A 27,772-nucleotide genomic window follows, 5' to 3' on the forward strand; every position below is an offset into this window, starting at 1 on the left:
GCACGTGGCTCCCGTTCAGGACTGGGCAGGAGACTGAGGTCAGGTCTCGGGTGCTGGATGAACAGGTTGAGGTGATTTTGTGGGTGGTGGTTGAGGGGAGGGATCTGCTTGGCTCAGTGGCTGCCTCTGACTTGGGAGAAAATGTTTGATAAGAAGGGCATCCTTCTGACTACTGCACAGTTACCTGTGATCCAGGACTCAGTTCAAAATTAAGCCAAACACTGTCACTGTGTGACCTGCCCATGTCAGCCAGTGATTGACTCCTCTTTCCCACAAGAAGGGAACATCTCGAGATTAAACAAGAGCAGCGCTGGGCCCTGCTCTGCCTTATGCTAAGCTCAAGGTTACAGAGCCAAAGGGGAGCATTACGGAATTTCCCATGAACGCTTTCCTCCTGTGCCATCCCGCCAGAGTGACAGGGAAGTAATGGATCCCTCAGGACTACAGACATGCTGGAGGAAAAAGTTCAAAGGGCATCGTGAGCTCAGCCTTTCTTCCTAGAAGATTCTCAAGGCCCTTCCCAAGAGAGTTGCTCTGCCTTCAATAATAGCACCACTAAGTTGCCTTCATTGGGCGCTTATCGGGGATACCACAAAATACAAGGCACTTTACTCCCAGAAACTCCACCTTACCAGTTGGAGAACTGTGTTTTAAAGAACGAAGTCATTTGCCTATGGACACCCAGCTGGGAAGTTAGTAGAGCTCGAATTCTGGTCCAAATCCACCTGACTCTAAAGCCATGAGCTCCCACAGGGCCAGCATGCCTTCCTCTCTCAGCCTGGTAGCTGTAAACCCAGTCAAAGTGGACGAGGGAGGAGTCGTCCAATGGAAGCTGAGGTCCCATCACTGCCGCTGTGCAGGTGGGAGGCCCCCCGCCCAGCAGAGCAGCTCCTTGTTGGGTCAGAGGCCTGGTGTGAATTACTGGGGGCATCCTCCTAGGCCATGTTCTCAAGTCCCCTTCACTCCAAATGAAAGTGTTGGCATTTTCTACCGGCCACCCCTACCTTCTGACTACAAAGCCGCCTATAACCTAACTTGATCATAATTAGATTTTTAGCACATACTTACAATATTAATGGATTAATCATAGTTTATTTGCAAATCATTAAAAACATTACTCAAAAACACTTTCCCTGAAGATTGTTTGGGTTGCCCAGGGCAAGATAATTAACGAGACAGAGGGGAAAAAAGGAAAAACACACAACCGTCAACCTCATTAAAGATAATCAAATAAGCCCTCAAGTTCACTGAGCTAACTGTGCAGCCTGCGGGGGCTGAGAAACCTGGTCTGTTCCTTGGTGCTGAATTGGCTCTTCAGGTACCATGTGAATGAATTACTCTGCCTAAATACCTTCCCATCTTTCTTTTTTTCCGCAACAGCCTCCATTTGATGGTGAAGATGAAGACGAGCTATTTCAGTCTATCATGGAGCACAACGTTTCCTATCCAAAATCCTTGTCCAAGGAGGCTGTTTCCATCTGCAAAGGAGTAAGTCGATTTGGATACCTTTTGTGATCATAGACCAAGAGCTTTGGTAGGAGAAATACTTTCCCCGCACTTCTAAGAGAGATGGCAGAAATACCACAAACCCACACTACTGCATTTTGGCCGTTGACGGTTGGGGCTTGGTGTCACGCAGGGCACAGTGGGGAAAGTGAAGGCTGGGAGAATGGATTGGAATCCCAATACTTCCTGGGACTCTGGCCCACTCACCTAATGACCGTACTGCACTTTTCATTCTCATCCATTTCATAAAATTGTGGTGGGGACTACCAGATGTCATCAGAGGCCCTTAGAAAGTGTGTGCTCTCATCACCTGTCTCACTTGGTGTGACTTAGTTAGTTATTTGTTTACTGCACTTTTCTTGAGCTATAGCATACATACAGCAATGGCACAAATCATCAATACGCTGATAAATGCATCTTCACAAAATGAATCCACCCATATAATTGCACCCAGCTCAGGAAACCGTGTTTCCACCACCCTGGAAGCCCCGTCCTGTCCCATCTACAGTGACTACCCCGCCCCAAGATAACCTGCCCCCCTGCCCCCCAAGTTTGGACAGCATGGATTAATCTTGGCCTGTTTTGAACTCTGCACAAACTGAACCTTGTAGTGTTGCTCCTGGCCTGGCTGCTTTCACTCAATATCGTGATTGAGGATTTTGTCTGCGTTGTTGTGTGGGGTTATAGCTCCTCCTGTCATACTGCTGTGCAGTGTTCCGCCGTGTGAACACACCATCGTTTCCTTATCCATTCTACTTCTGCTGGGTATTTGGATGGTTCTTGCTTTGGTTTGAGGCTGTTACAAGCAGAACTGCTGTGAACCTTCTGGGGCGTGTGTTTTGGTGAAGATATGCACACACTTTGGTTGAGGAAATGCTCTAGGAATAGAGTTGCTGATCATGACTTGTCTGTCTAGTTTTGAATGACCAAGAGTTAGATCACAAAGCTATTTTCAGGCTTAGTAAGATGGAGTACAATATACCCTTAACAGTATCTGGTGAGTGTGATCATTTGTGAGGCATTTGTCACGTGTCATCCAAGAGCAAGGCACTTGGGAGAGATACTGAGGTCGGGAGGAACTGGCGTCTGCCTTCAAAGAGCTCATAGCCATTGTTTGTCTCTGTGTCCTGCAATAGGCAAGTCGGAATTAACTAGTCACCACTATGATGCTTATTATGGCATTCTCTGTGATGCTAGACTGTGATGCTTTCAGCACACACAATATTTAGTGATTGCGTGCTTTTTTTTTATTACCAGCTACATGTATAGCATGGCGTCTCCAAAACAGATAACGTGTGAGATGTCTGTTTAAATTCTTCTTACTCCATTTGGCCATGGGTTCAGATTGCTTCCCTGTTCTCTTATCTCGAAAACCACCATAGGAAGGGCTGCACTTGCCAACGTCATTTTTGTGAGTTGGCTTCACTCAGTACAAGCCACTGAGTGTCTTGGTCGGCTCTCTGCGATGCTGTCCAGGCACCCACAAAGTCAGGGCTATAGGCAGAACTAGGCAAATGGAAAGCGCTGTCTCTGGGAAGCACTTGACATCCATTGTTCTCTTGTTCTCCTTTTCCTTTCTAGCTGATGACCAAACACCCAGCCAAGCGGCTGGGCTGTGGGCCTGAGGGGGAGAGGGACGTGAGAGAACATGCCTTCTTCCGGAGGATCGACTGGGAAAAACTAGAGAACAGGGAGATCCAGCCACCATTCAAGCCCAAAGTGGTGAGTCCAGAAAAGCATTCTGTTTTCTGAGCCCCATGTCCCCAACTTCTGGGAGTATCCCACTCACCTCTTTTCTTGGAGAGAGGAGGCCGGTGGCCCCTGGCTTGTACAGGGTGAGGAAACCGGCCAGGTTTTAGCCTTGTCCTCAGTCCTGTGGCCTCAGCAGCCAGGATTCCTGCTGCCTTCAGAGAGTAAGGACAAATAAGGCAGGGAGGGGAACCCTGTGCACACTTAGCCCTCCAGCTGGGCAGCTACAGAGCACCCCCGCACAATTAGGGAGTGAGGGCAGCTCTGCTTCGGGTCTGGACTTTGTAGACTCGCACCCAGCAGGGCTATATTCATAGCCTTCAGTCCTCAGCTGGACTCAGGCTTCGTGTCTGTCTCCAGCTTTCCTGGATTTGCCTGGCACCGACGGGAGCCCTGAAGCACAACCCCATCCTAGCCAGCTCGTAGGCAGGGCCTGGGCCCCGCCCCCTCTTCCACCACTGTCTCCACTGCAGGGAGTGAGTGTCAGCCGCCAATTCTGATGTTGTCAGCTTTTTTCACACTCTCCCTGTTTGATTCCCTTTTTTTTTTTTCATTTATTTGAACACTGTGTGCCAGGCCCTGTTCTTAGTGCCTTACAAATATTAGTTCACTTAATCATCCCAACAGCCCTGTGAGATGGGTACTGTGGTCCCCAGTTTGCAGTGGAGGGCACAGAGAAGCTGAGTAACTTGCCAGGGAGCACACAGCGGATAGGTGGTGGAACCAGGATGAGTCTGTGTCCTCACCCACTGCACCATCGCTCCATCTCAGCGACTGCCCTGGCGCTGATGCAGCGGCCCTAGTTATTGACTGAGACCAGCCAGTGCTTTTCATGCTTATATCTCTCGAAGTAAACTGAGAGCCTTTAAGATGTCAGCCTCCTCACTCACCACCTGCCACTTTGCCGAGCCTCCAGGGGAGTCCTGTTTCTAAGGGCTGGGCAGACTGTACCTTCCAGCTCTGCCACCATCCTGGCCAGCGTCAGGCAGCTCACATGGTGCCTCTGCACGGAGACTGCAGAGAGCTGCTTTATGCCACAGTCAGTTTCAGAAGCATTGCCGTGTTGGTTTTGTTCAAATCTATCTCCTCTGACAGGTGCCCCATGAGCAGGCCAGGGGACCCGCCTCGGGTGGCAGAGTTGCCAACTGGGTGGCACACAGCCTTATTCTTAGAGCAGCAACTTCCTCACCATGTGTGCCTCTGTGTCCTCTACCCCAAGAATAAAACTGCTGTTGGTGAGCCCACTGGATTTTCTTTTTCTATGATATTTTTAGCACACACTGAAGAAAAACTAAAATTAATCAGGTCAGTTGACTTCCTCCTGAATCATCGTTTCAAATAAGGCCCTTCTGTATCTGCCACCCCCACCTTTTCTTTCGCCAGCCCTGCACACTGATTTCAGGGGGCTCTCACGGGCTCCTGCCCCTCAACATACAAAACCTGGTCTGAAGGTTTTAGAGGGGTGTGGAGAGTGATTAATGATGCTGCAGGTGGCCTCAGTAGAAAATTCTGTTAGGGATTTTTTTTTCCTCTTTTACCTTTAATATTTATTTGTCGTCTTAAATTAAACCATGAAGGTTATGCAATAGCATCTTGAACACAGCTTAGTTTCTTCATAGGAACAACGTAGCGATGCATACTGACCCTGCCTTGAGGGTTGAGCAAAATCCAATTACTTGTCAGTCACTTTCCAGAAAGAGATGAGTTGCAGCAAAACCAACCATAAAACATGTCTTTTTCTGTTTATTCCCACCTTATGGCAGAAGAGAGTGTTTATTCGCATAGTCTCCCACATTCTGTGGTACTCGGCCCTAAGCTCAGACATAGGGAAGACGAGGGCGACTTGGCTCCAGCAGGCAAGAATGTGAGTTGTTCCCTGTGGTCGTGGAAATCACTGGGAGCAAAGTTGTACCCACGGCAGGCAGCTGAGTTAGAAGCAGTGTTTATTTATATTTTATTCCTGGAGCGCTACTGTTTGCTGGGTTTTTTGTTTTTGTTGTTTAACTGAATGCTGGTTAAAATTAAGAAGGAAAGATAAATTGCCCCTGGCTATGAAGAAATAGCCCCTGAACTCAAATGGAGGCGGAAATTGTGGACCCAGGCCCCAAAACTGGAGATTTCATGTGAAAGGCCCTACCTGGTGAGAGCTCTGGCCAGAAAGAAGGAAGAGATTTCTCAGGCAGAAGCCCGTGTTCTGCTGGAAAACCTGTTCACAAAAGAGGAAGAAGGTAGAAAGAATACAGACGGAGAGGAAATGGGCCCACAGAGGGAACAACGACAATGAAGATAGAAGCAGGTGGCTGCAGGGGGACCCACAGACACTGTCCAAAAGCAGAGAGTGTCAAGGGCAGAGAGATAAGTGGGGCAAGCTCTGGTTCCTGGAAGGGCAGCAGTGTGTCTCTTGAGAGCTGTTTCCTCTAGTCCTTGCACCGTGCCAGCCAAGTGAGGCTCATCGCAGCATGTCATGCAAGGGCTGGCACCACCACCTTCAGCGGTCTCTGAGGACTTCACTCTGTCCAGTGATGACACGCTGGAGCAGAGACACCACTCCAAGAGTCATTCCAGTGGCTGGAGAGGACATTTAGAACTGCAACAAGCAACCAGAGTTGAAGCTGCACAACACGCCATGGTTCATACAAAGCAGCAGGAGAGAACTAGCAGCGTAGAAAAGTTATTCTGGGATGTGGTTTTCCAGCTTCCTTGGTGAAAAATGTACTATGGTTCCCTGACCCAGAGCTAACTGAAAAGTGAAACGTGTTTACAGAACTGAGCATTCTCTGACGGGTCATTTTGTTATTTCAAAGAGAGACGTAGCAATGCAAGCCTAAATAGTGCTACCAGAGAAATGATCAGGCAAACGTCACGCAGCCAGCAGCTCTCACTGCGAGCCCATTTCTGAGTGGCTCTCGCCTCTCAGCAGTTCTTATGACCCTGGCTGACCAGCCTTTTCTGTCTTGGTGAAGACTGCCTGATGGTTTTTTAGCAAACGCTGGTGAATCAACTTCCCTGAGACTTGCAGGCTTAAGGACAGGTAGCTGTTTTCACGTGCGGTACTGCTTCTGGCTCCCATGGAATTAAACCTTTGCTTATTACCAAATGCCAGTAGCGGAACTTGAAGTTCTCACAGTTATTTGCAAACTGCTTCTACAGATAAGATTGAGCTTGTAGGATCAGGAGTCTTTCATCGTTGTTTTACTAATTTTTACATTTTTTGAACCTCCAATGAAAGAGTCTTCCAGAATCACTTGACTTCTCTAAGGAGAGTAGAAGTATTCCATCGCTGGACAGCCTACAGAGCTTATCAGGGAATCATGGTTCCTCTAGTGTGCTGTCTTAATCCTCTTCCTGACTGCCAGGGTGACTTGACTAAAATTAACCTTTAGTCCGCAGTGCTACGCAAAATGCGATCCCACCACAAAAAGCATCTCACAATGCCATGGTCTGTCAGGAGGTTTGCACAGGACTTTCCATCTCACGGCGACATTAAGGTCCACATCTGCAGTACAGCTGTGGGCTGGATTCTGTATAAGGTCACACGTAAAGGAGAACAGAAAGAGGAGAGGGACCAGTGTCAGGTGTGTGGAACAGTGGCCACCTCCCTTAGCAGTGGCCACCTCCCCTGGCGGCGGCCGTCTCCCCTGATGGTGGCTGACTCCCCGGGTGGTGGCAGTGTCCCATGGTGGTGGTCATCTCTCCTGACAGTGGCAAGCCTGGAGGCTCAGATGTGAAGGAAGAACCTGCCCCTGTGGTAATCAACAGTGGGGGAGTCCAGTCCTGGACAGAGCCATGTCTGTCCCTAAAAAGCTACCATGTGCCACCATGAAGATGATGATTTTCTGGAAGATGGGACAATCACTTTGCAGGGATTATTTTGTAAAAACGAAAGCAAAGACAACCGCAGACAGCAGGGCTGTGAGCCCTGGACACAGGCAGCCAATAACTAGCTCTTCCTCTTTATGAGCAAAACACAAAGCCAGCTGGTTTCTCTTCAAGGAAGCACAATGGCAAACATCCTCTGCTCCCAGGGCGTGAGGGCCGTCAGCTCAGGGAGGACCGTCAGCTCAGGGAGGGCCGTCAGCTCAGTGGGGGCCGTCAGCTCAGGGAGGACCGTCAGCTCAGCCTGATATTCTCAACAACAAACCCAAGTCATCAAAAAGAGGCCTGTAGGCTAGGCCTGGTGGCTCACGCCTGTAACCCCAGCATTTTGGAAGGCCGAGGCCGGTGGATCTCCTGAGGTCAGGAGTTCGAGACCAACCTGGCCAACGTGGTGAAACCCCATCTCTACTAAAAATACAAAAATTAGCTGGGCATCTGTAATCCCAGCACTTTGGGAGGCCGAGGTGGGTGGATCACGAGGGCAGGAGATCGAGACCATCCTGGTTGACACAGTGAAACCCCTTGTCTACTAAAAATACAAAAAATTAGCCGGGCGTGGTGGTGGGCACCTGTAGTCCCAGCTACTCGGGAGGCTGAGACAGGAGAATCACTTGAACCTGGGAGGTGGAGGTTGCAGTAAGCCAAGGTTGCGTCATTGCACTACAGCCTGGGTGACAAGAATGAAACTCCGTCTCAAAAAAAAAGAAAGAAAGATCCATAATGTTCAGAAGAATCTATGTAAGAAGAAATTTACGTTTAAATCAGATGTCACCTCTGGAAAGGGTAATCTTCAGTGACTGAGGGAGCAGTGGGTGTCCACCCTGCCTCTCAGCTTCAGGTGAGCGTAGAGGCACCATGGGGAGGAGGGATTTGGCCCAGCAACCAGAAGGCTGACCGAGGGAAGGAAAGCGCTTTCTGCTTTGCCAGAAAAATAAAAGCTCCAGGATTCTGATCCACCATCGCTTTGGATTTTGTAGCCTTTGATTCTGATTTATAATTAAGGTGAATGAAATGGCCCAGAACAGCCTTCAAATTTCCACTCATCTTGCCTGTGATCAGTAGCAGTTTATACAAATACCAGGAGCATAAAGTTAATTGATTTTTCTTTTTTTAGTTCTAGCCATTGGCACCAAGGAGCAGAATAGCTAGTTCATAGGCAAGCCAGAATAATTCACTATATTTAAATGGTTATTAGGGAGGGAGAAATTAATCTATAATGTTAACACAAGAAACGTATTCCAGAGTGGGCCGGCAGAGCACGTTGGAAATAGGCCTTTCACAGATGGCCATTTTTTTGTGAAATTACTGTAAGTATTCTTTTTTTTAAAAAGGCAGAAAAAAAATAGAACTTTCTTCAGGACATTGTCATCCAATGACCCACAGCCAGAGCCAAAGAGAATAAGAACATTGAAGACATCCCTGCAGCGAGAACACACAATCAGGGTTCCTTTTCCCAGTCACCACAAAGTCCTTCATTTCACAGTGCCATTAGCTTGTGTAGAGAGTTTGATGATCATTTAATTATCGAAGCTGGTGCAAGGATCCTTTATTTTATTTTATTTTATTTTGAAATAATTTCCAATGTCAGACTTGCAGAAGGGGCCAGGAAAGTAATTTAAAGAACTTTTGCATTCCTTTACCCATGTTCCTCGATGGTAATGTTTTAGCATGTTCATGTTATATTCTTTTTTTTTTTTTTTTTTTTGAGATGGAGTTTTGCTCTATCACCCAGGCTGGAGTGCAGTGGCACGATCTCAGCTCACTGCAGTCTCCACCTCCCAGGTTCAAGCAGTTCTCCTGCCTCAGCCTCCTGAGTCGCTGGGATTACAGGCACCTGCCACCATGCCTGGCTGATTTTTTTTATATTTTTAGTAGAGTCTGGTTTTGCCATGTTGGCCAGGCTGATCTCAAACTCCTGACCTCAAGTGATCCACCTGCCTCGGCCTCCCAAAGTGCTGTGATTACAGGCTGACCTCGGTATCATTCTTTTTCTATATATCTCTCTGTGTATAGGTACAGACACATCTGTTAGGTTGGAGCAAAAGTAATTGCCGTTTTTGCCGTTACTTTCCATTCTTTTTGCCATTACTTTTGTAACAACCTTAATACATACTTATTTTTTTCTGAACCATTTGAGAGTAAGTTGCAGAGTTAATGCTTCTTTACACCTAGGTAATTCCATGTGTATTTCCTGAACATAAGGACATCCCCCGGTACTGTGTACTTTTAAAAATGACTCCAGCAAGCTAGGTATATAGTGCAGGGGCTCTGCAGGTGAAAGGAGGAGGGAGGGTCCCCGGCATGGCTGTGTCACAGATCAGATACCATAGGCAGCCTTGGCCACGTCTCATCAGTTCTCTAGGGTGACAGGCAGCTTCATTCTCTTGGCCTTTCTGTTGGGCCAGTAACAATGATGCCAATTAAAATCGAGATCTCAAAATAGGAGGGTTTGTCGGCAACATACAAACACTAACCAGCCTTTGGAGACTACGGAAGTCACATCATGCTGTATCTAGGTTTGATTTAAGCCTCGACACTAGTCTAAGACAGCACCTTTTACTTGGCTAATTAGAAGCAAAAGCAGTTTTTCCTATTCTTTAATCATTACTCTCTCAAATACTTTTCTGCTTAGCAGAGAAATCGGAAGAAATTGACATTTAAACTAATAATCAATATAAATAAGCATGGCTGTTGCAAGCCTCGGGAGCTTCAGTGATGAGTGATGGCATAAATACAGACCCTGTGTACATCAAATGATATGAATTGACAGGTTTCCATTGTTGGCAGTGAAGGTTTCCAAGAACTATGGCTATTACAACTTTTCTTGGAAAAAGAGCTTCAAATCCTCTAAATCTGGCCATTAACATAAAGGCCAAATGGAGTACATGTTTTTATTCTGTAGATGACAGCCCGCAATAAGCCAGAACCTTCACCCTCATACACACGTGGCTGTCACACCTAAGGAATCCCCTCATTTAATGTGTGGCTTTTGGCCTCTGTCTATCAGCAAACTCATCAACGGAATCGGCCTTCCTCCAGAACAGTTTTCCCTTTCTGAGATAATGCTGCAGTGCAGTAGGTGAGCTGAGTACTGTTTTAAGTTTGTCAGAGAAACCAAAGACTGTATGAAGTTGGCAGGAGGTGAAAGGGGTCCCAATCCCTTTAAAAAATTACTATTAACATGTTCTCTCTATCTGGTGAAATGAACAGTTAAGTGGTAGAGAAGGGCATAAATGAAAAGGTATCTCCCCAACTACTGGTCCTCCTCTTCATGATCTTTTCTGTAGCCTTCCAGAAAGTTGCTGTGTGTGTAAACATATACACAGATGAGGTTGTGCCGTGTTACACACCCTTGCATCTTTCACTTAGCAATGTGTCCGGGAGGTGTTTCTGCATCGGCTCTCGTGGGTTTGTAGCATTCTTTACGTGTCCATTCCTGATTCTGGACTTCCAAGGCCAGGAACTGACTATTCTCCAAATCCTCTCCTTTGTCCGTTCTTATTCTCCAGACTTTGTGTACCAAAATGCACTGGCTTCAGTGGGCTTCCAGGTCTTCGGTGAGCACGTTTCCAGAACCTTGGGTGACTAAATGAGCAAACTAACCCCACTTTATAACCCTTAACCGTGTGTCCCTGCTTGTGTTGGTCATGCACGAAGCCCGCTCCCTGAGCATGCTAATCTTCAGAGAAAGGGCAGACCAATGGCCAGACCCCTTGCTGGATGGCTCCTTAGTATGGGCATTACCTCCCAGGAAGCCCAAGCGATACACGCCAGCCCGTCTCTGCTGTTGGTTATTTAACTTAAATGAAGACGCTGTGCAACCACGAGTTGGAGAGCTGTGCAGATGGTGGCGGTGTGGTTGCTATGCGCTCCACTTTACCCCAGCGCTGGGACTTGAAATACAAGTGAGGGTTCCCCTACGATGAAGCACATCCTGCCTTCGGTCATCGTAAGGGATAGCTCCCACCTCGTTAGGTTTCCTTTCTCCACAGTCTTGCAACATTCCTTTACTCTTTCTTTGTTCTGCATCCTTCCTCCTCTTCTGGGTTTTGTTTGGTTTTGCTTTTTAACGGCAATGTTTTGAGCTACTCATATTTCCCATAATTCCCATAGCTGTGACCACGGGGTTGTATTCTACACGACTGAGACACCGAGGTAAAGGGCAGGGGTGAGACCAACACGTGTATTGCTCATGCCCAGAGACCTCTCACAGGTAAGAATCAGCCACGAAGCCAACTTCTGCATTGCATCTCAGTCTCCCCCACACCCTATCACAGAAGGAAAGGGGCTGTGAGCATTGAGCAGTGTGTTTGCCACACAAGGCTTCAGTGGGGACACATTGCAATCCCAGATTCCACCCAGAGTCCACGTCATTCATGTTTCGTAACATCTTTACCACACCTGATTTATCTTGGGTTCATTGCATTCATTGACACAGTTTGACCAAATGGGTAGGAATATCAAAAATGACAAAGGAGTTCAATCCTGAATCCAGAGATCAGAAAGAGGGAGGTAGCTTATTAATAACGTTTATTCATCCCTCAGGTATCGATCACATGCCTTTTACATGCTGGCGCTTGCTTCACAGGGTGTACCTTATGTCTGTCCTGCCTCCTCAATGAGGAGGGGCCTCATGCCCGCTAGTTCCCTGGATCCTCACAACAGCCTGGGAAGGTGGATGGTCACATCCCCATCTTACCTTCACAGAGAGATGCATTGAGTTTGCCAAAGCTATACATTGGGGCTCTTGATCTCTGGCCACATCCTTCTCCCCTCTGTGTCCCCACTTTCCCTTGGGTGCCGACATCACCTGGTCTCAGGGAGTTCAAGAGTCACATGCCGACTGGTTGGGTCTGACCACCCCCTGATGTCCTCTTCCCCTTTATCTGTGTCCTATACCCATCGTGTGGTACCCATCACATCCCAGAGGACAAAAGCCTCAGTCGGCGAAAGACGCGGGTGACCTTTGGAGGTGGAGATAGTGCACACCCAGCCCAGTTTCGCTCACAAGGTATAAATGTTACTTTTAGCAGCCATGTGCTGTTGGGTGGTCTAGAGCTCTGAGGCCATGGACAACCACACCTGCCTGCTGTCACAGACTGCTGTAGGGGCTGCCCTTCCAATGGCGGTGGTGATTACCTGCCTGCCTCATCCCTGAGGAGTGGTGGGAGGCTGCCTGCAGTCATCTTGTACTCATTCACTTGGCATTCGTGCAGTCATGCTTGGTGCCCCTCAGCCCTTTAGCCTCTTTGCCTTTTCTTGCTCCCTGCTCAGCTCCAAGATGGCACCTGAAGCCGTTTGCCCATCAAGCTCATGGTGATGAGTAAGGTTAGATCATTGATAATAGGAAGAATCTCTTCCATATTAGGAATGAATTCCATATTAGGAATTCCATATTAGGAATGAATCTACTGCTTTTTCTTTCTCCAAGGATCCAGAAATCTCTGGTTTTCATTATCTTTTTCAGTAGGAGGAGGTGGTGGTGGTGGTGGTGGTGGTGATGATGGTGGTGGTGGTGGTGGTGATGATGGTGATGGGGGTAGTTTTCCACATTAACATCTTGGAAAGCGAGTAGTTCAAGATCTTCTCCAATTTGACTGATAGTAGATTGTCTATTTCCAGGGCTACTTTTGCTAAGAGCTGTGGAAGGCTCATTTATAACGCATTGGCAGACCTTCTGTGGTAGAAAAGGAAATGATATTTCTCACCACGCCAAATCTGGAGTAGAAATAGCTGTGCTGCCCCCTGGCTCTTGGTGGGGCGAAGGAGACTTCTTTGTGGCTTGATCTCCTTGAGAATAAAAAGTTCTTGAGTCTTGGAGCTGATCTAACCCTCAGGTCATCCTGCAGCCCTTCCAGGCTTTCTTCCCCTGCTTGCTAAGATCCACCCATGGCTTGTTTCTGTCCCGTGGTTGATGTGGCTGAACTTCAGTCGTTCGGTTTCTACTCTTTGCCCTCGGCCTGTGCCTGCCTCTTGTCTCTCCACCGAAGAAAACCAATTTAAGAAAAGCTTTCATTTGTTAAAGTGAGATTTCTCCCTCTTTGAGTTCAAGGAAAATTCCAGAGAGATTTACAGTGAGAAAGAAGAGGAAGGTGTTTCCAGCAGTGAGCAGTTTTGAGACCAGAACCCGCACAGCCTCACTCAGTGTGACTGCAGGGCAGCAACTGGGTTGATTAGGCTCCAAAACTTCCCCCTTAGCTCTGCAGACCTCAGCACAGGCAGAACACGAGCCCTTAACCAGGAAGGGATTTTTGTCCCATTTTATCACAGTACTTAGCTTTTCGAGCAGTGGGCACCCTCAGGAGTGACCTTTCTCTGGACACCAGCTTTAGAATTGGATGTCCTCAAGCCTCCCTCTCCAGGCTTCTCAGTGGGAAGTTTTCTGTGGTCCCCTTTTTAGAGCTTGGGAGATCTCCTTTTAGTTTGCTTTTTATTTTTCCTTGGCAGTAAAGCCATGGCTTTTGGAAACGTCCCATTGGACAATGATTCGTGAATGCCATAAAGATGGGACTAAAATGCCATAAAGACGGGACTGAAAGGGTCAGACCTGTGTACTCTTTTCGCAGAGCACATTGATAAATTTAGAGCAGGACAGACATCCAGCCTAGACGTCTAGTCTATCTGTGCAGCCCTAAATTCATCCAATGTGTCCTGTGAAAAAGGGAGAGAATAATTTTTTTTTTTTTTTTTTTTTTTTTGAGACAGAGTCTCACTCTGTCGCCCAGGCTGGAGTGCAGTGGCACGATCTGGGCTCACTGCAAGCTCTGCCTCCGGGGTTCACGCCATTCAGGGAAAGAACATTTTACCTTGGCTTGCTTTGCTCGTCCTTTTGGGGACTTATGTCCCTTTATTATATTTTTTCCAGAAATTCCTTCTTGCTCATCTTTGCATGGTTAGTGAGTATCAGGAGAAGCACAGATGATCTCTTATTAAAGGACCACACATCCCAGCCTCTGGGAGCCCTGATGGTAGGTTCACTTGAATTCTTACAGGCAATGAGTACTGATGAATCAGGTTCCAAAAGGATGTTCCCAAAGCCAGCTCCACTGAGCTGTCACACTTGCTCCAAATGCTTTTGCCTTGGGACTTCTGCCACTTCTCCATTGTCCATTCTTGCATACGGCTGCTCCTGCCCAGTTCCCTACTTTGGCTTCGTGTCTGCCCTCACGCAGATCTTAGGACCTACTCAGCCTCACACGATAGTCTTGGTATATCCCAGAGTTTCTCGGCGGCAGGACTGTTGACATTTTCAGCCAATCATTCTTTGGGGCAGGGGCAGTGTCCTGGGCCTTGTAGGGTGTTCCACACCATCCCTGGCCTCTATCCCCTAGATGCCAGGCTCATCCCGCCCAAGTCATGACAACCAAAAATGGGTTCCCTGGGGGCAGAATCATCCCTGGTTGAGAACCACTGGTATATCCAGAGGAGGGCTATTTCTTCGGCTGTTGTCATCATCACAGCAGCATCTGAATGTGGAATTCCAAGGAAAGTTGGTTTCTATTTGTTTAACTGATGAATTAAGTACAGATTCCCGATTAATTCCTAGGAAGAAACAGCGTGCCCTTATTTATTTTTCAAAGAGCCTTTCTCGGTGTTTGCAAATGGCCTGTACACATAGGGTAATGTGAATTGCAGATTCTGCCTCTGCTGACCTTGGCTTTGAGGTGCTTTGTGCTCTTCGAAGGAAATAATACCGTGGACACGTGGGGTGTGAGAGTGCAAGCTTTGCTACCCCACGTGTGAGAGGCAGGACGGATGTGACAGTAAGCCTCATGTCTGTATGGCTCTGCAGAGTAACTTGAAAGCACACAGACAGCCCCTGCCTCTCATCCCCTCTGCCCCACCACACATGTCACCCACATACCATTCATTGCGGTGTGAAATCTCCTTGGGTAAAGAGTAGGTGGTCGCTTATTAAAATGGAAATAAGCCCAGAGGCCGGGTGCGGTGGCTCACGCCTGTAATCCCAGCACTTTGGGAGGCCAAGGCCAGCAGATTGCTTGAGCTCAGGAGTTCAAGACCAGGCTGAGCAACGTGGTGAAACCCTGTCAATACAAAAAATAGCCAGGTGTGGTGGTGCAAACCTGCAGTCCCAGCTACTCAGGAGGCTGAGGTGGGAGGAACAATTGTGCTCAGGCGGTTGAGGCTGCAGTGGGTCATGCTCACTCCACTGCACACCAGCCTGGGTGACAGAGTGAGACCCTGTCTCAAAAAGAAAAAAAAAAATTAGTAAACCCAGAAAGGAAAGCTGTTTGTCATAAAAACCTTACTTTGAATTTATGACATGCTTTCCATTTCAACAGGTACTTAGGAGCAGGTTTTATTTGATGAAAAGTAGGTGGGAAAAGGGTAATGAAAGTAGCTTCATGGCCGGGCATGGTGGCTCATGCCTGTAATCCCAGCTACTCGGGAGTCTGAGGCAGGAGAATCACTTGAACCCAGGAGGCAGAGGTTGCAGTGAGCTGAGATCATGCCACTGCACTCCAGTCTGGGCAACAGAGCAAGACTCTGTCTCAAAAAAAAAAAAAAAAAAGGTTCTCAAGCACACCTCCTAGAAGAGAAAGTGTGAAAAAGGAGCTGAGAAAGCACAGCCCGTGAGACTCAACTGCCTTATAAAAACACTAGCAGCACACGCGGCCTCTCGCCTCTGCTGGGCTCTGTGCAAAACCCCATACATTTCACCTTCATGACAGCCTTGGCAGGAGGTGTGACGATTCTCCCATTGTTACAGATGAGCAAACTGGGTGGACCCCACTTCACAGTTAATCCAGAGCTATTCTCTGTTAGAGACCCAAGGATGCCTAGTTAGTTTGAAACATGTGCTAGCTCAGCGTGAATTCATATGGGCCCTGTGGTGCTAGCAGCAGGTCCCAGGGCAATAATTGGCAACATCTTGAAAACCATTCTTAGGATCCTCAGTGAAACTCTTCCTGCTTCAGAATCACCCTGGGCTTTCGGGGAATTCAACACGCCACTACCCTTGTGGGTGGCTGACAAAGTGAGGAGACACCCCTTCCCCACTTTTGGGGTCAGGCTACCAAGCCATGCTGCCTAAGCGGCTGTGTGTCTCAGAGACTCCAATGCAGCAGTTCTGCCTGCAGCCTCGACGCGCACAGAGCACCCCAGTGGACCCTGGAAGAGAGGAAGAGCCGAGACAGCAGGCCTCTCCCTGCCTCCCCAGGGTGCCATACAAACCACCTCCAGCCTGAGACCACCCTGCAAATGAGCTCCAGTCACCCAGCCTGCCCGCTGGCCAGCTGTGTCTAGGTGTGCTAAATCCTAGCTGGGCCAGGTGCAAATCTCCCAGCCTTGCCGCCACACCTACCTCATATCGCTTGAAGCTTAATTTAGGGGCTGGGGTTGCTAGAGCAGCCCAGGAGGAAGGCAAGGATAACACAGTTTTCATTACAAATATTGCGGCAAAGAACCAGATGTCGGCAGTAACTCACCCCCGTCGCTTGGTCCAGGGCTAACTGCCTGCAGCCCCAGCCAACGTCCTGGCCTTTCGACACGGAGCTGTGACTGACAGCCCCGCGTGCGTGGCTTCCATGCTGTCAGCTCCGCTTGCTCGGTGAGGTGGACGTGAGGGGACAGGGGCTGTCCCCTTGTTGCTGCCTCATTGCCAGCCGTGCATTCCCACCCAGGGCTTCTGTTCGGGGTATTTCGAGATTTATAGTTGGGTAACTCCTCGTTGTCTGCTGTGCCTGGCTTTTGAATCCAATAGGCCTGCAAGTCTTCCAAGATTCCTCCTGCCTAACCAGCCCTGAGTTCCCCAGGGCCGTGCCCCTCCCCAGAGAGGGCCCCCGGAGAGCTGCTGTGCACTGTCATGTGGACTGACCTTTCCTTCTTTTTGTCTTTTCTCCACAGTGCGGCAAAGGAGCAGAAAACTTTGACAAGTTCTTCACACGAGGGCAGCCCGTCTTAACACCGCCTGATCAGCTGGTTATTGCTAACATAGACCAGTCTGATTTTGAAGGGTTCTCGTATGTCAACCCCCAGTTTGTGCACCCCATCTTACAGAGTGCAGTATGAAACTCAGCAGCGAGAACAAATGCCTCCCCAGCCCCCAGCCCTCCCCACGGTGGGAAGTGATCCTTAACCCTAAAATTTTAAGGCCACAGCCTTGTGTCTGATTCCATATGGAGGCCTGAAAATTGTAGGGTTATTAGTCCAAATGTGATTAACTGTTCAGGGTCTCTCTCTTACAACCAAGAGCATTATCTTAGTGGAAGATGGTACGTCATGCACAGTGTCCAGTTTAATTCTGTAGAAGTTACGTCTGCCTCTAGGTTAACCCTTCCTAGAAAGCAAACAGACTGTTGCCCCATTTGGGGTACAATTTGATATACTTTCCATACCCTCCATCTGTGGATTTTTCACCATCGGAATCCCCCAACCAGAGATGTTAAAATGAGCCTATCCCATCCCAGGGGGCTGGAAACATCTCCACCCAAGACGTCTTGGAATCCAAGAACAGGAAGCCAAGAGAGTGAGCAGGGAGGGATTGGGGGTGGGAGAGGCCTCAAAATACCCTTTGCGTCCGTTCTCTGCCTCCATGGAAACAGCCCCTAGAATCTGAAAGGCCAGGATGAGCCTAATCACTGTTCCCAAACATTGACAAATCCTAACCCAACCATAGTCCAGCAGTTACCAGTTTAAACAAAAAGAACCTCAGATGAGTGTTGGGTGAATCTGTCATCTGGTACCCTCCTTGGCTGATAATTGTCTTGATACTTTCATTCTTTGTAAGAGGCCAAATCGTCTAAGGACGTTGCTGAACAAGCATGTGAAATCATTTCAGATCAAGGATAAGCCAGTGTGTATGTATGTTCATTTTAATCTCTGGGAGATTATTTTTCAATCCAGGGTGCCATCAGTAATCATGCCACTACTCACCAGTGTTGTTCGCCAACAGCCACCCCCCACACACCAATATTTTGCTGCCTACCTTGTTATCCTTCTCAAGAAGCTGAAGTGTACGCCCTCTCCCCTTTTGTACTTATTTATTTAATAGGCTGCAATGTCGTTTATGAAAGTACGATGTACAGTAACTTACTGGAAGTATTGAGTCTAGCATCAGCCCCTACTGATTGATTTTCCTCCCTTCTCCAGCCCTGGATGTCCACTTAGGGATAAAAATAATACGGTTTTGATTCCCATTTCTAGTACACCTGGAGCTGTAGAATCAGGAAACCCGGATGCCTAACAGCTCAAAGATGTTTTATTGCTAGAAGGATTTTAATATGTTTTGCAAATGCATCATGCAATGAATTTTGCATGTTTATAATAAACCTTAATAACAAGTGAATCTATATTATTGATATAATCGTATCAAGTATAAAGAGAGTATTATAATAATTTTATAAGACACAATTGTGCTCTATTTGTGCAGGTTCTTGTTTCTGATCCTCTTTTCTAATCAAGTTTTAGCTGAATCCGTTGCTTCTGTGCTTTCCCTCCCCGCACATGGGCACTGTATCAGATAGATTAATTTTTAAATGTAGATAAAATTTCAAAAATGAATGGCTACTTTACATGATAGATTAGGCTCTTACTACGTGTGTGTGTGTATATATATATATATTTGATTCTACCTGCAAACAAATTTTTATGGGCGAGGACTATTTTTGAGCTGACACTCCGTCTTAGTTTCTTAATGCCACCTTTCATCCCAGTTCCTCCGCCACTCTTCCTCTTGGGGACAACAGGAAGTGTCTGATTGCGGTCTGCCTAGTACACTGGTGCACATGTGGCGTTGCTGCAGCACCTGGGCTGATCCTTTGTGTGTCCGTGTGTGTGTGTTTCCTTCTTCCCTTCAGCCTGCGACTGTTGCTGACTCCAGGGGTGGGACGGATGGGGAGACTCCCCTCTTGCTGTGTGTACTGGACACGCAGGAAGCGTGCGGTCTTGCTGCCTCTGCGACGACCTGTCGTTTGCTCCAGCACGCACAAACTTCGTGAGACCAACACAGCCGTGTCCTGCAGGCACCAGCACCTGCTTTTCAGAGGCCGCGGACTTTCTTCCAGCCATTGTGGCATTGGCCTTTCCAGCCTTGGGAGGAGCACGCTGCTTTGGTGAGACACCCCCCATGCAAGGTCCTCAGAGGAGCCAGGTTCTACCACAAACAGAAAGACAGTGAAAGTAGCTGTCGGTCCTTGTAGAGAGCCACTGTTTCCTCCCAGAAGCATCTCCCAGCTAAGCTCGCCTGATTTTTCTCCTCTGGCTGTTTGCCCGAAGTTCACAGAACATACAACCATGAAAGGCTTTTTGAGGTGAGAGGCCCAGGTGGTCCTGGCACCCCTGAGTAGAAGGAGAGATGGGGTAGGGAATGGGCCCGGCCAGAAAAGAGCCACTTCTTCTGCCATCTTTTATGTACCATAGACATCAAGACTGCAGGGGGGCCTGGCTCCCCTGTCCCTGCGGCCCTGCGGATCAGTGCACAATCTGGGTTCATGTCCTGACCAGGTGCACCTCCTTTGATCCGAGGGGAAAGGGACTGGTTTATAGAAAGAGCCTAGGAGACAACAAGGGCTGGTCCCCCTGCCCAGAATGGAGCAGCAGCAGGACGGACCCCCATGAGGCCCCCAGAGAGGAGGAAGGTCCCATGGAGGAGCACATGGGGTTAGGGATCCTTGTTCAGCACCCTAAATGGCCTGTGTGTTTTAAGCAAGAAGCAGGCTCAGGCCTTCCCTGCAACCCCATCACCCACAAGTTTGTTTCTCTAGGAAACACATTCACCATCTCAGCCGGCTGTTATTCCCTCAGACTGTGTGGCAAAGTTTTCCAAGAAAATGCCCCGACAGGGGTGCCCAGCACACTGCCTGAGGGACAGCAGACCCCAGAACAAACCCCGGGGGCAAACAGTCAACATCAGGGCCCAGTGCAGTGTTGTCATGTGGAACCTGCTTTATCCATTGCTGAGTGTTGAATGTGGGTAATGGTTAGGGCTTTACAGATCTCAGCAGCCCAAGACAGTTACTGTCGGGACTGTCATGTAGATAACCACGAGCAATGGCTCGCCTCAGAATCAGTTTGTAATATTCTATGGTACTGGCCCCTTTGTGGGCATTGTGTGAAATGAGATGGTGGCGAGGGGTGCGCTGTGGAACTGCCGCAGCCACGTGTGAGGTCTCTGGGGGACCCTTTGGGAAGTCCTTGCTCCTGAGCACGACCTGATTGCCAGGGCCTGCGGAGGTCTAGGCCACCGGGCAGAATCTAGCACCGTCCAAATCCCCGTGGGACCCATGGAGCCATGACCACAGCAGGCCATTCACATGGCTCTGCATTCTTTCCTTGGAAGGTGGCCACTCCTGGGTGGCAGAGCCTTTCCCTGAGGCAGCAGGCCATGGGCTGGCAGCCCATCTCTTGGCATTTCAATTGAAGGTCACCAGGTGCTCGCTTTGAAAGGAAGTCACTGGAATGCTGCCGGGGGCCGCCCTGCGAGGTTAATGCGAGTCCCACATCCAGGCAAGAACTAAGTCAAAAGGCAGATCGGAAACCACAGGAGTCAAAAGGATTGCTCCAGCAGCGCTCCCCTTTCTTTCATCCCCTGGCCTCGTGTGGTCCATGCAGAGCCACTGTCTGCCCTTTCTGAGGCCATGTATTAGACCTTCTGATTCAGAATTTTAATAGAAAACCATGGGACCAAGAGCTCTGGAAGCCTGGCCGGAAAGACCAAGATTCAGGCTAACCCAGCAAATGATTGTTGAGCACCTCTGTGAACCAGTCCTTAGGCGATGTGGTGACTTCCTGGAAGGAGGGTGCAGACTTCCAGAGAACCCCCACGGACGTGCTGAGAAGAGAGAGGGAGGCGGGGGCTGCAGTCAGGAAGGAGCCAGAGAAGAACAGGGTTTGGGTGCATCCAGAAATATGCCTGCAGTAGGAGGGAGAGGAAGGGGTGCCACTGTCAACGGCTTCCCATCGGAGGTGGTTGGTACAGATGGAAGTTTCCGTCTGCTGGCCCTCAAGGGAGTGTTTTGCCAGGGGCACAGTCTGTTCCTCCTCAGAAAAAACCCCAAATGCTAACAACATCCCCACCAGCTGCTGGAAGCCCCTTTCCGCTCCCCACCTTGAAGTAGCTCATAGTTCTTGGGCAGAGCCAGACCATCCAGTGTACCCCAGAGGCCAGTAGGTTCCTGCCCATTTTCCTCTCTGGCTTCCTGCCAAGAATTATGGCAGCTGAGGATAAATGGAGAAGTCGTAAAACCAACTAACACCGCACAACTGACAACTAACACCACACAACTAACACTGCAGTTCCCACCTGGTTCCACTTAGGAGACATTTCAGAGGTTTTTGTTTTTGTTTTTGTGTTTCGCTGGTTTTTGTTCTCTCAGTACTGAAAAGAGAAAAAGTGACAGTCTTGTATTTTTAGAAGCCTCAGAAAGGTGATACCATCTGACAGTCATTTTCTCACTTTGGTCTTCTGAAGTCACCTATTTCTTGTGTGTACATATCACACCATTTCCTTTTTCTTTGTAACCCAACAAGGGTAGGGATGCCTGTTTCCCCTGCTGGGCACGCCAGACAATCGTAATCACGAAACAGACGCTGAGCCGGGGGCCCAAAGGCTGTGATCGTGAGAGTTACCAGGACAGCAGTAGGCATGACAGTCACCAGGAAGGACAAGGGCGCTCTGTTAGTGGCCACACACCAGTTTGACAAGGAGTGTTGCGAAATTTATTTTTATTTTTTTGAGACGGAGTTTTACTCTTGTTGCCCAGGTTGGAGTGCAGTGGCACGATTTCAGCTCACTGCAACCTCTGCCTCCCGGGTTCAAGCGATTCTCCTGCTTCAGCCTTCCAAGTAGCTGAGATTACAGGTGCCCCCCACCATGCCCAGCTGATCTTTGTATTTTCAGTAAAAATGGGATTTTGCCACGTTGACCAGGCTGGTCTTAAACTCCTGACCTCAGGTGATCCGCCAGCCTTGGCCTCCCAAAGTGCTAGGATTACAGGCATGAGCCACCATGCCCGGCCAGGACATTTTTGGTTTTTTGTTTGGTTTTTGTTTTGTTTGTTTTTTGAGACAGAGTCTTGCTCTGTCACCCAGGCTAGAGTGCAGTGGCACGATCTCAGTTCACTGCAACTTCCGCCTCCCAGGTTCAAGCGATTCTCCTGCCTCAGCCTCCTGAGTAACTGGGACTACAGGTGCCCGCCACCACACCCAGCTAATTTTTGTGTTTTTAATAGAGATCGGGTTTCACCATGTTGGCCAGAATGGTCTTGAACTCCTGACCTCATGATCTGCCCACCTCAGCCTCCCAAAGTGCTGGGATTACAGGCATGAGCCACCATGCCCAGCCAAAATATTTTTTAAAAGTCATTTTCCTTAAGCTGCTTGGGCTCCATGTTGTGAAATGCACTGGACCGTCAACACTCCTGTCTCCTCCCATTCGGGCTGACGCAGCAGATCTAGGGAACGTTATCTGTTTCTGCTGTTAGAAGATCCAGAAAATTGGGAAGGTTACCTGATGTACACATGGATGAAGGCCGCCATCTAGAAATGGGGTCAACACAATTGTGTTAATTCCATAGTGTCTGGGATTCTTTGGGAAGGTCAACAGCACGAATGGTTCTGACCCCTATGCGCCTCATCTATGTGATCAGGTGACAGTTAAGAACCGTGGAGGTCACACTCAGCCATCGAACCGCCTTACAGTGACCCTACACAAAAGCCCGCAAATTCCAAAGACTTTTTCTTAACCTAAAGGAAGAAATTATTTGTTAATTCCAGTACAGCAACTGAATATACTGGGCTATTTGTACTTTTTTATAGAGAACTTTAGTAATTCTTTAAAAATGAGTTTTTAGAATAAAGCAACTGACGATTTCCTAAGATTCCAATCCCCTGGAGCTTGTAGGAGGACTCAGCCGGGGTCAGCTGGAGCGCCCCCGACCTGCCCTCCCACTGCCAGATTGTCCCATGCTCCTAGGGTGTGGAGTCCACGTGGGAATGACCTACAAGTTCAGGTGGAACTTGTTGGCAGACTGATGCTCTGCAAGTTTGTAATAGACACTGGGGCAACTGTTGAAGGTTTAGAAACTTCCAAACCACAGGAAAGAAATTTTTAGTGTCCCCCATCCAGAGGCAGCCCTGGAATAGGACTCCCAGGGGTTTCTGGGACCCCTTTCCTTGCTCCGTGAGGCTCTGTGGCCACCTTTTGGCAGGAGGAGGATGCTTCCTTGGCTCTGTGCCCAGACCCCCCCCCCCCCCCCCCCCCCCCCGGTCCCCAGGTCTCTCACATTGGGTGAAGATTCAGAGATGCCCGGTAAGGAGTTTGCCCACTGGGCAACTCAGAAATACTTCGATCTCCCAAGATATAAGAGGCAGCAGCAAACGTGCCTATTGACGTCTGTTTCATAGTTATTGCTTATGCGAGTAGACAGAACCCTCCTTTTCAGAAAATAGGTGTCAAGTCCACTTTACAAGAACCTTTTTTTCTAAAATAAGATAAAAGGCGGCTTTGCATTTTCTGATTAAACGACTGTCTTTGTCAACTCTGCTTAACTTTAGGAGTATCCTTTCCTGTGATTGTAGACTTTTGTTGATATTCTTCCTGGAAGAATGTAATTCTTTTCTTGAAGGGTTGGTTTACTGGAATATTCCAAATCAATCATGAAGGCAGTTACTATTTTGAGTCTAAAGGTTTTCTAAATATTAACCTCACATCCCTTCTGTTAGGGTCTTTCAGAATATCTTTTATAAACAAAGCATTTGAAGTCATTGCTTTTGCTACATGATTTTTGTGTGTGAAGGACATACCACGTTTAAATCATTAATTGAAAAACATCACGTAAGACCCCAACTTTGTTTGGAGGAAGAGACGGAGGTTGAGGTTTTTCCTTCTGTATAAGCACCTACTGACAAAATGTAGAGGCCATTCAACCGTCAAACACCATTTGGTTATATAGCAGAGGAGATGGATGTATAAATTACTGCATTGCTTTTTTTCAGTTTGTATAACCTCTAATCTCCGTTTGCATGATACGCTTTGTTAGAAACATTAATTGTAGTTTGGAAGCAAGTGTGTATGAATAAAAATAATGATCATTCCTTTGTGTACTTGGCCTTATTTACATCCCTTTGCAGTATGGCAATTATTTTTCCTCCAGTGTTCAACAAATACCATTTGACTTCAGACACACTCCACAGAACACTTTCATCTCTTCACCTGTTTTTCAGGCATGAGCCTCTATTTGTAGTGGCTTTTTTTTTTTTTTTTTTTACTTAAAAAATATGTCTTTCTTTGAATCAAAGCCCACACGGTGACTGGGACGGTGTTCTGGCAGGTCCTGCGTTCATTCATTCATGCACTGTTCACAGAGCACCTGCTTAGGGCCAGGAGTTGTGTCAGGCCCTGGGGAAGAAGAGGCTGGCATGGTCCCTGACTGCACGGAGCTTACAGTCTTGTGCCCCAAACTGCAAGGGATGCCCAGCAACTGATGACATCATCCAAGGCTGGATGGTGCTCTTCCACTGGAAGGAACGATTCCAGAATGAATTCTGCTCAAGTCTTGAGACATTTTCTCCAGAAATAGTTACTTTTCACACATCCTGTTGGCCACACTGTGGATGCAGCTTCAGGACCGTCCCCACTTTGAGTGTCAGCCGCCTTGTTCTGCATTTATTCACGGTTGAAAAATTGGGGGAAATGTTCAAATGTGGAACATTCAAAAATACCCAGCACTTAACAACTCAACGCAATGGAGGGAATTGTCCTCAAAAAGAATTAAAACAGGCTGGGCATGGTGACTGACGCCCATAATCCCAGCACTTTGGGAGGCCAAGGCAGGAGGATCACTTGAGGCCGGGAGGTCGATGCTGCAGTGAGCTACGATTGCACCACTGCACTCTAGCCTGGATGACAGAAGGAGACCTTGTCTCTTAAAAAAAAAAAAAAAAAAAAATTAGGCCGGGCGCATTGGCTCACGCCTGTAATCCCAGCACTTTGGGAGGCTGAGGCAGGCGGATCACAAGGTCAGGAGATCGAGACCACGGTGAAACCCCCATCTCTACTAAAAAAAATACAAAAAATTAGCCGGGTGCGGTGGCGGGCGCCTGTACTCTCAGCTACTCAGGAGGCTGAGGCAGGAGAATGGCGTGAACCCGGGAGGCGGAGCTTGCAATGAGCGCAGGTTGCGCCACTGCACTCCATCCTGGGGGACAGAGCCAGACTCCATCTCAAAAAAAAAATAAAAATAAAAAAAATTAACAACAAACACCAAAGCCAAGATCCAACCTTGGCGAAGTCAATCTTTGCTGATTCCCTCACCTTTGGGGGATGCTCTCCCCTCATGCTCATGGCTTCAACCCACTGCTGCCACCCTCCCTCCCATAGCCCCCTAATCCCGCACCTGCCTAGCCCACCCTGTGCCTCCCAGCAGTCTGCATCCATACACATGCCTCCCTGAGTTCTCTTCCCTCTGCGCCTTGCTCCAGCCAGATTACTCGAGTGTCAGCTTCCTCTCGGTGGATTTTTCCATCCCTGAGATGCCACGGTCACACTCAACCTCCTGGGAGTGAAGGGTCTTTCAGCTGCCAATGTGAGGGCTGGCGGGGAGGCTATTTTGAAAAAAAGCAAAGGGCAATTTTCAGGTCTTCAGAGCAATGTGGCCTCTGCCCCCCTGGGCTGGCCCTGACCTTCACTCTGGGCTGGTTGACCTCACATGTGTGTAGTTGTGGCTATTCCTCACGTTGCCCAGCAGAGTAGCTTACCATGGCCATTGAGCATGCTCTCTGCTTCCGCCAGTGTGCTGTTTCATTTTATTTCATTGTGGCTGCAATGCGGAATGAAGCAGAGTGGGCCATCAAGCAGCATCCTCACAGGCAGCTAGTGACCCGAGGGACTGAGTAGCTCCACCCAAGTTTACCCCTGCAGGGAGGTCTCAGAGGCGTATCCAATATGGCTGGTCCTCCTGGCCCCACAGACGCAGCAGAGACAACCTGAGCACCAGGCAGTGGACAATTGCCCTTCCAGGGGCATTGTGTGCCACCCAAAGTGGATACTCAAAAACGAGTCCTGTCCAGTACTGGCCTCCCCGTCCCATGCCCACCACGCCCATCGAGTTCATGAGCAGGCACTGTTGGGTCTACTCTAAATCAGGGTTCTCGGTCAGAGGCCATGCAGACACCCACAGGGCACTTGGCAATGTCCGGAGACTGTTTTGGTCATAACTAGAAGGAAGTTTTATTGGCATCGAGTGGGTAGAGGCCAGGGGTGCTGCTGAACATCCCACCATGCACAGGATACCCCCAGCCCCCAACAAGGTGTCATCGCACCCAAATGTCGGTGCTGCCACTGTTACAAACCCTGTTCTAAAACATACTCAGAGTTCCCCTTCTCCATCTCCCCTGTTCTTCCTCTCTGGCCTCCTTGACGCTCATGGCCCTCTCTGCTCAGCAGCCAGCAGGACCTTGCCTGAGCAGGCCCTTCCCTGTTGAAAGCCCTCTGTGGCTCCCATCACCCAGCCTTCCCCATGGCCTTTGATCCTCACATGCCCAGCTCTGGGACCAAGGGTTCAATGGCCGGGAGAGAGTTCGGAGAGGTGCTAACTGGCTTTCTCTCTCTCTCCCCCCTGTGTGTGTGCGCACGTGTGTACATGCACACCCTTTCCCATGAGAATAGAAGCTCTAAGAGGAGCCAGCTTGTCCATCCTGTTTGCTGCCACATCCCAGCACCTAGAGCAGAGCCTGGCAGATAACAGGAGCTCAAAATGTTTGTTGAATGACTAAGTCAATGAATGGATCCCAAGACTGCTCTGAGCCTAGCAACATGTTCCAGAAACCCTTACTAGGCCATGGGCTTTGCCCTGAAGGTGTTCACACACTAATGAAGGAGATAAGATATACACAAAATAACTAATTAAAGATCATCTCTCAAACTCATGATGAACTTCAGCCTAGGAAACACCAGTTCTCAACCTCTGTCCTTCAGCCCAGAATCTAGAGGCAATGGCTGCCTTTGGTTACGCTTGAGTGATTATTTAACTCCCTGAGCTTCCCCCCTGCCCCTGGCTTATTGTGTGCTCTGGGGATGAAATTATGGTTCAGCTAAAATGCTAATGCACACGGGCAAAGGCCAAGGCCATCTATTTTCACACTCTGTCCCCATCCTGGGAGTGCACAACACAGAGAGCAGGGCATTGCCTGCAGGGAGTGGGCGAGAAGTGCTTTTGGCTCTAAGAAAGCAGAACTGGATGTCTCCCCAAGATTCTTTTTTTAACAAAGCTAATTCAATAAATACATTGCAAAGAGGCCTATTCTAGGCATAAGGGGAGAAAGTGGAAAATGGTTCTAGAGAAATGAAAGAGCTAGTGGTGGGCTCAGGGACTAAACAGACAGGTGGAAATGGCACAAATCAGAAGTCTAAAGGGGGCTGTAAATGGCAGCGCACAAGCTGTACGCAGACACGCGAACACACATGCACACAGAGATGCACACATGCACACACATGCACACACAGACACGCAAGCACACAGACACACACCTGTGCACACACAGATGCACACACACTGACTGATTATCAGAAGTGTACCAGGCACTCTTCTAAGTTCTTTATGCGCATTTATTTAACGCCCACAATGACAGCCCCTGCCCCCAGATAGGTGCTGTTTACTGTGTCCATTTTACAGAAGAAAGG

General features: G+C 48.5%; 1 protein-coding gene across 4 annotated transcripts in view; it reads left to right on the forward strand.

Moving 5' to 3' along the window:
- Window positions 1-18,443, forward strand: part of PRKCA (protein kinase C alpha) — a 502,110-nt gene extending 483,667 nt beyond the window's left edge. For 3 of the 4 annotated variants that reach the window (XM_023212011.2, XM_023212010.1, XM_023212009.1), the window contains exons 13-15: window positions 1,381-1,488; window positions 3,088-3,228; window positions 16,999-18,443. In XM_023212011.2, coding sequence (XP_023067779.1) covers window positions 1,381-1,488; window positions 3,088-3,228; window positions 16,999-17,163 — 414 coding nt within the window. In that variant the 3' untranslated portion in view covers window positions 17,164-18,443. The remainder of the gene's footprint in view (window positions 1-1,380; window positions 1,489-3,087; window positions 3,229-16,998) is intronic. The other variant, XM_023212008.2, reaches the window with a different exon arrangement.
- Window positions 18,444-27,772: the final 9,329 nt, after the last annotated feature.

Source organism: Piliocolobus tephrosceles, chromosome 16, assembly GCF_002776525.5.
Source record: "Piliocolobus tephrosceles isolate RC106 chromosome 16, ASM277652v3, whole genome shotgun sequence".
Taxonomy (NCBI): Eukaryota; Metazoa; Chordata; class Mammalia; order Primates; family Cercopithecidae; genus Piliocolobus; species Piliocolobus tephrosceles.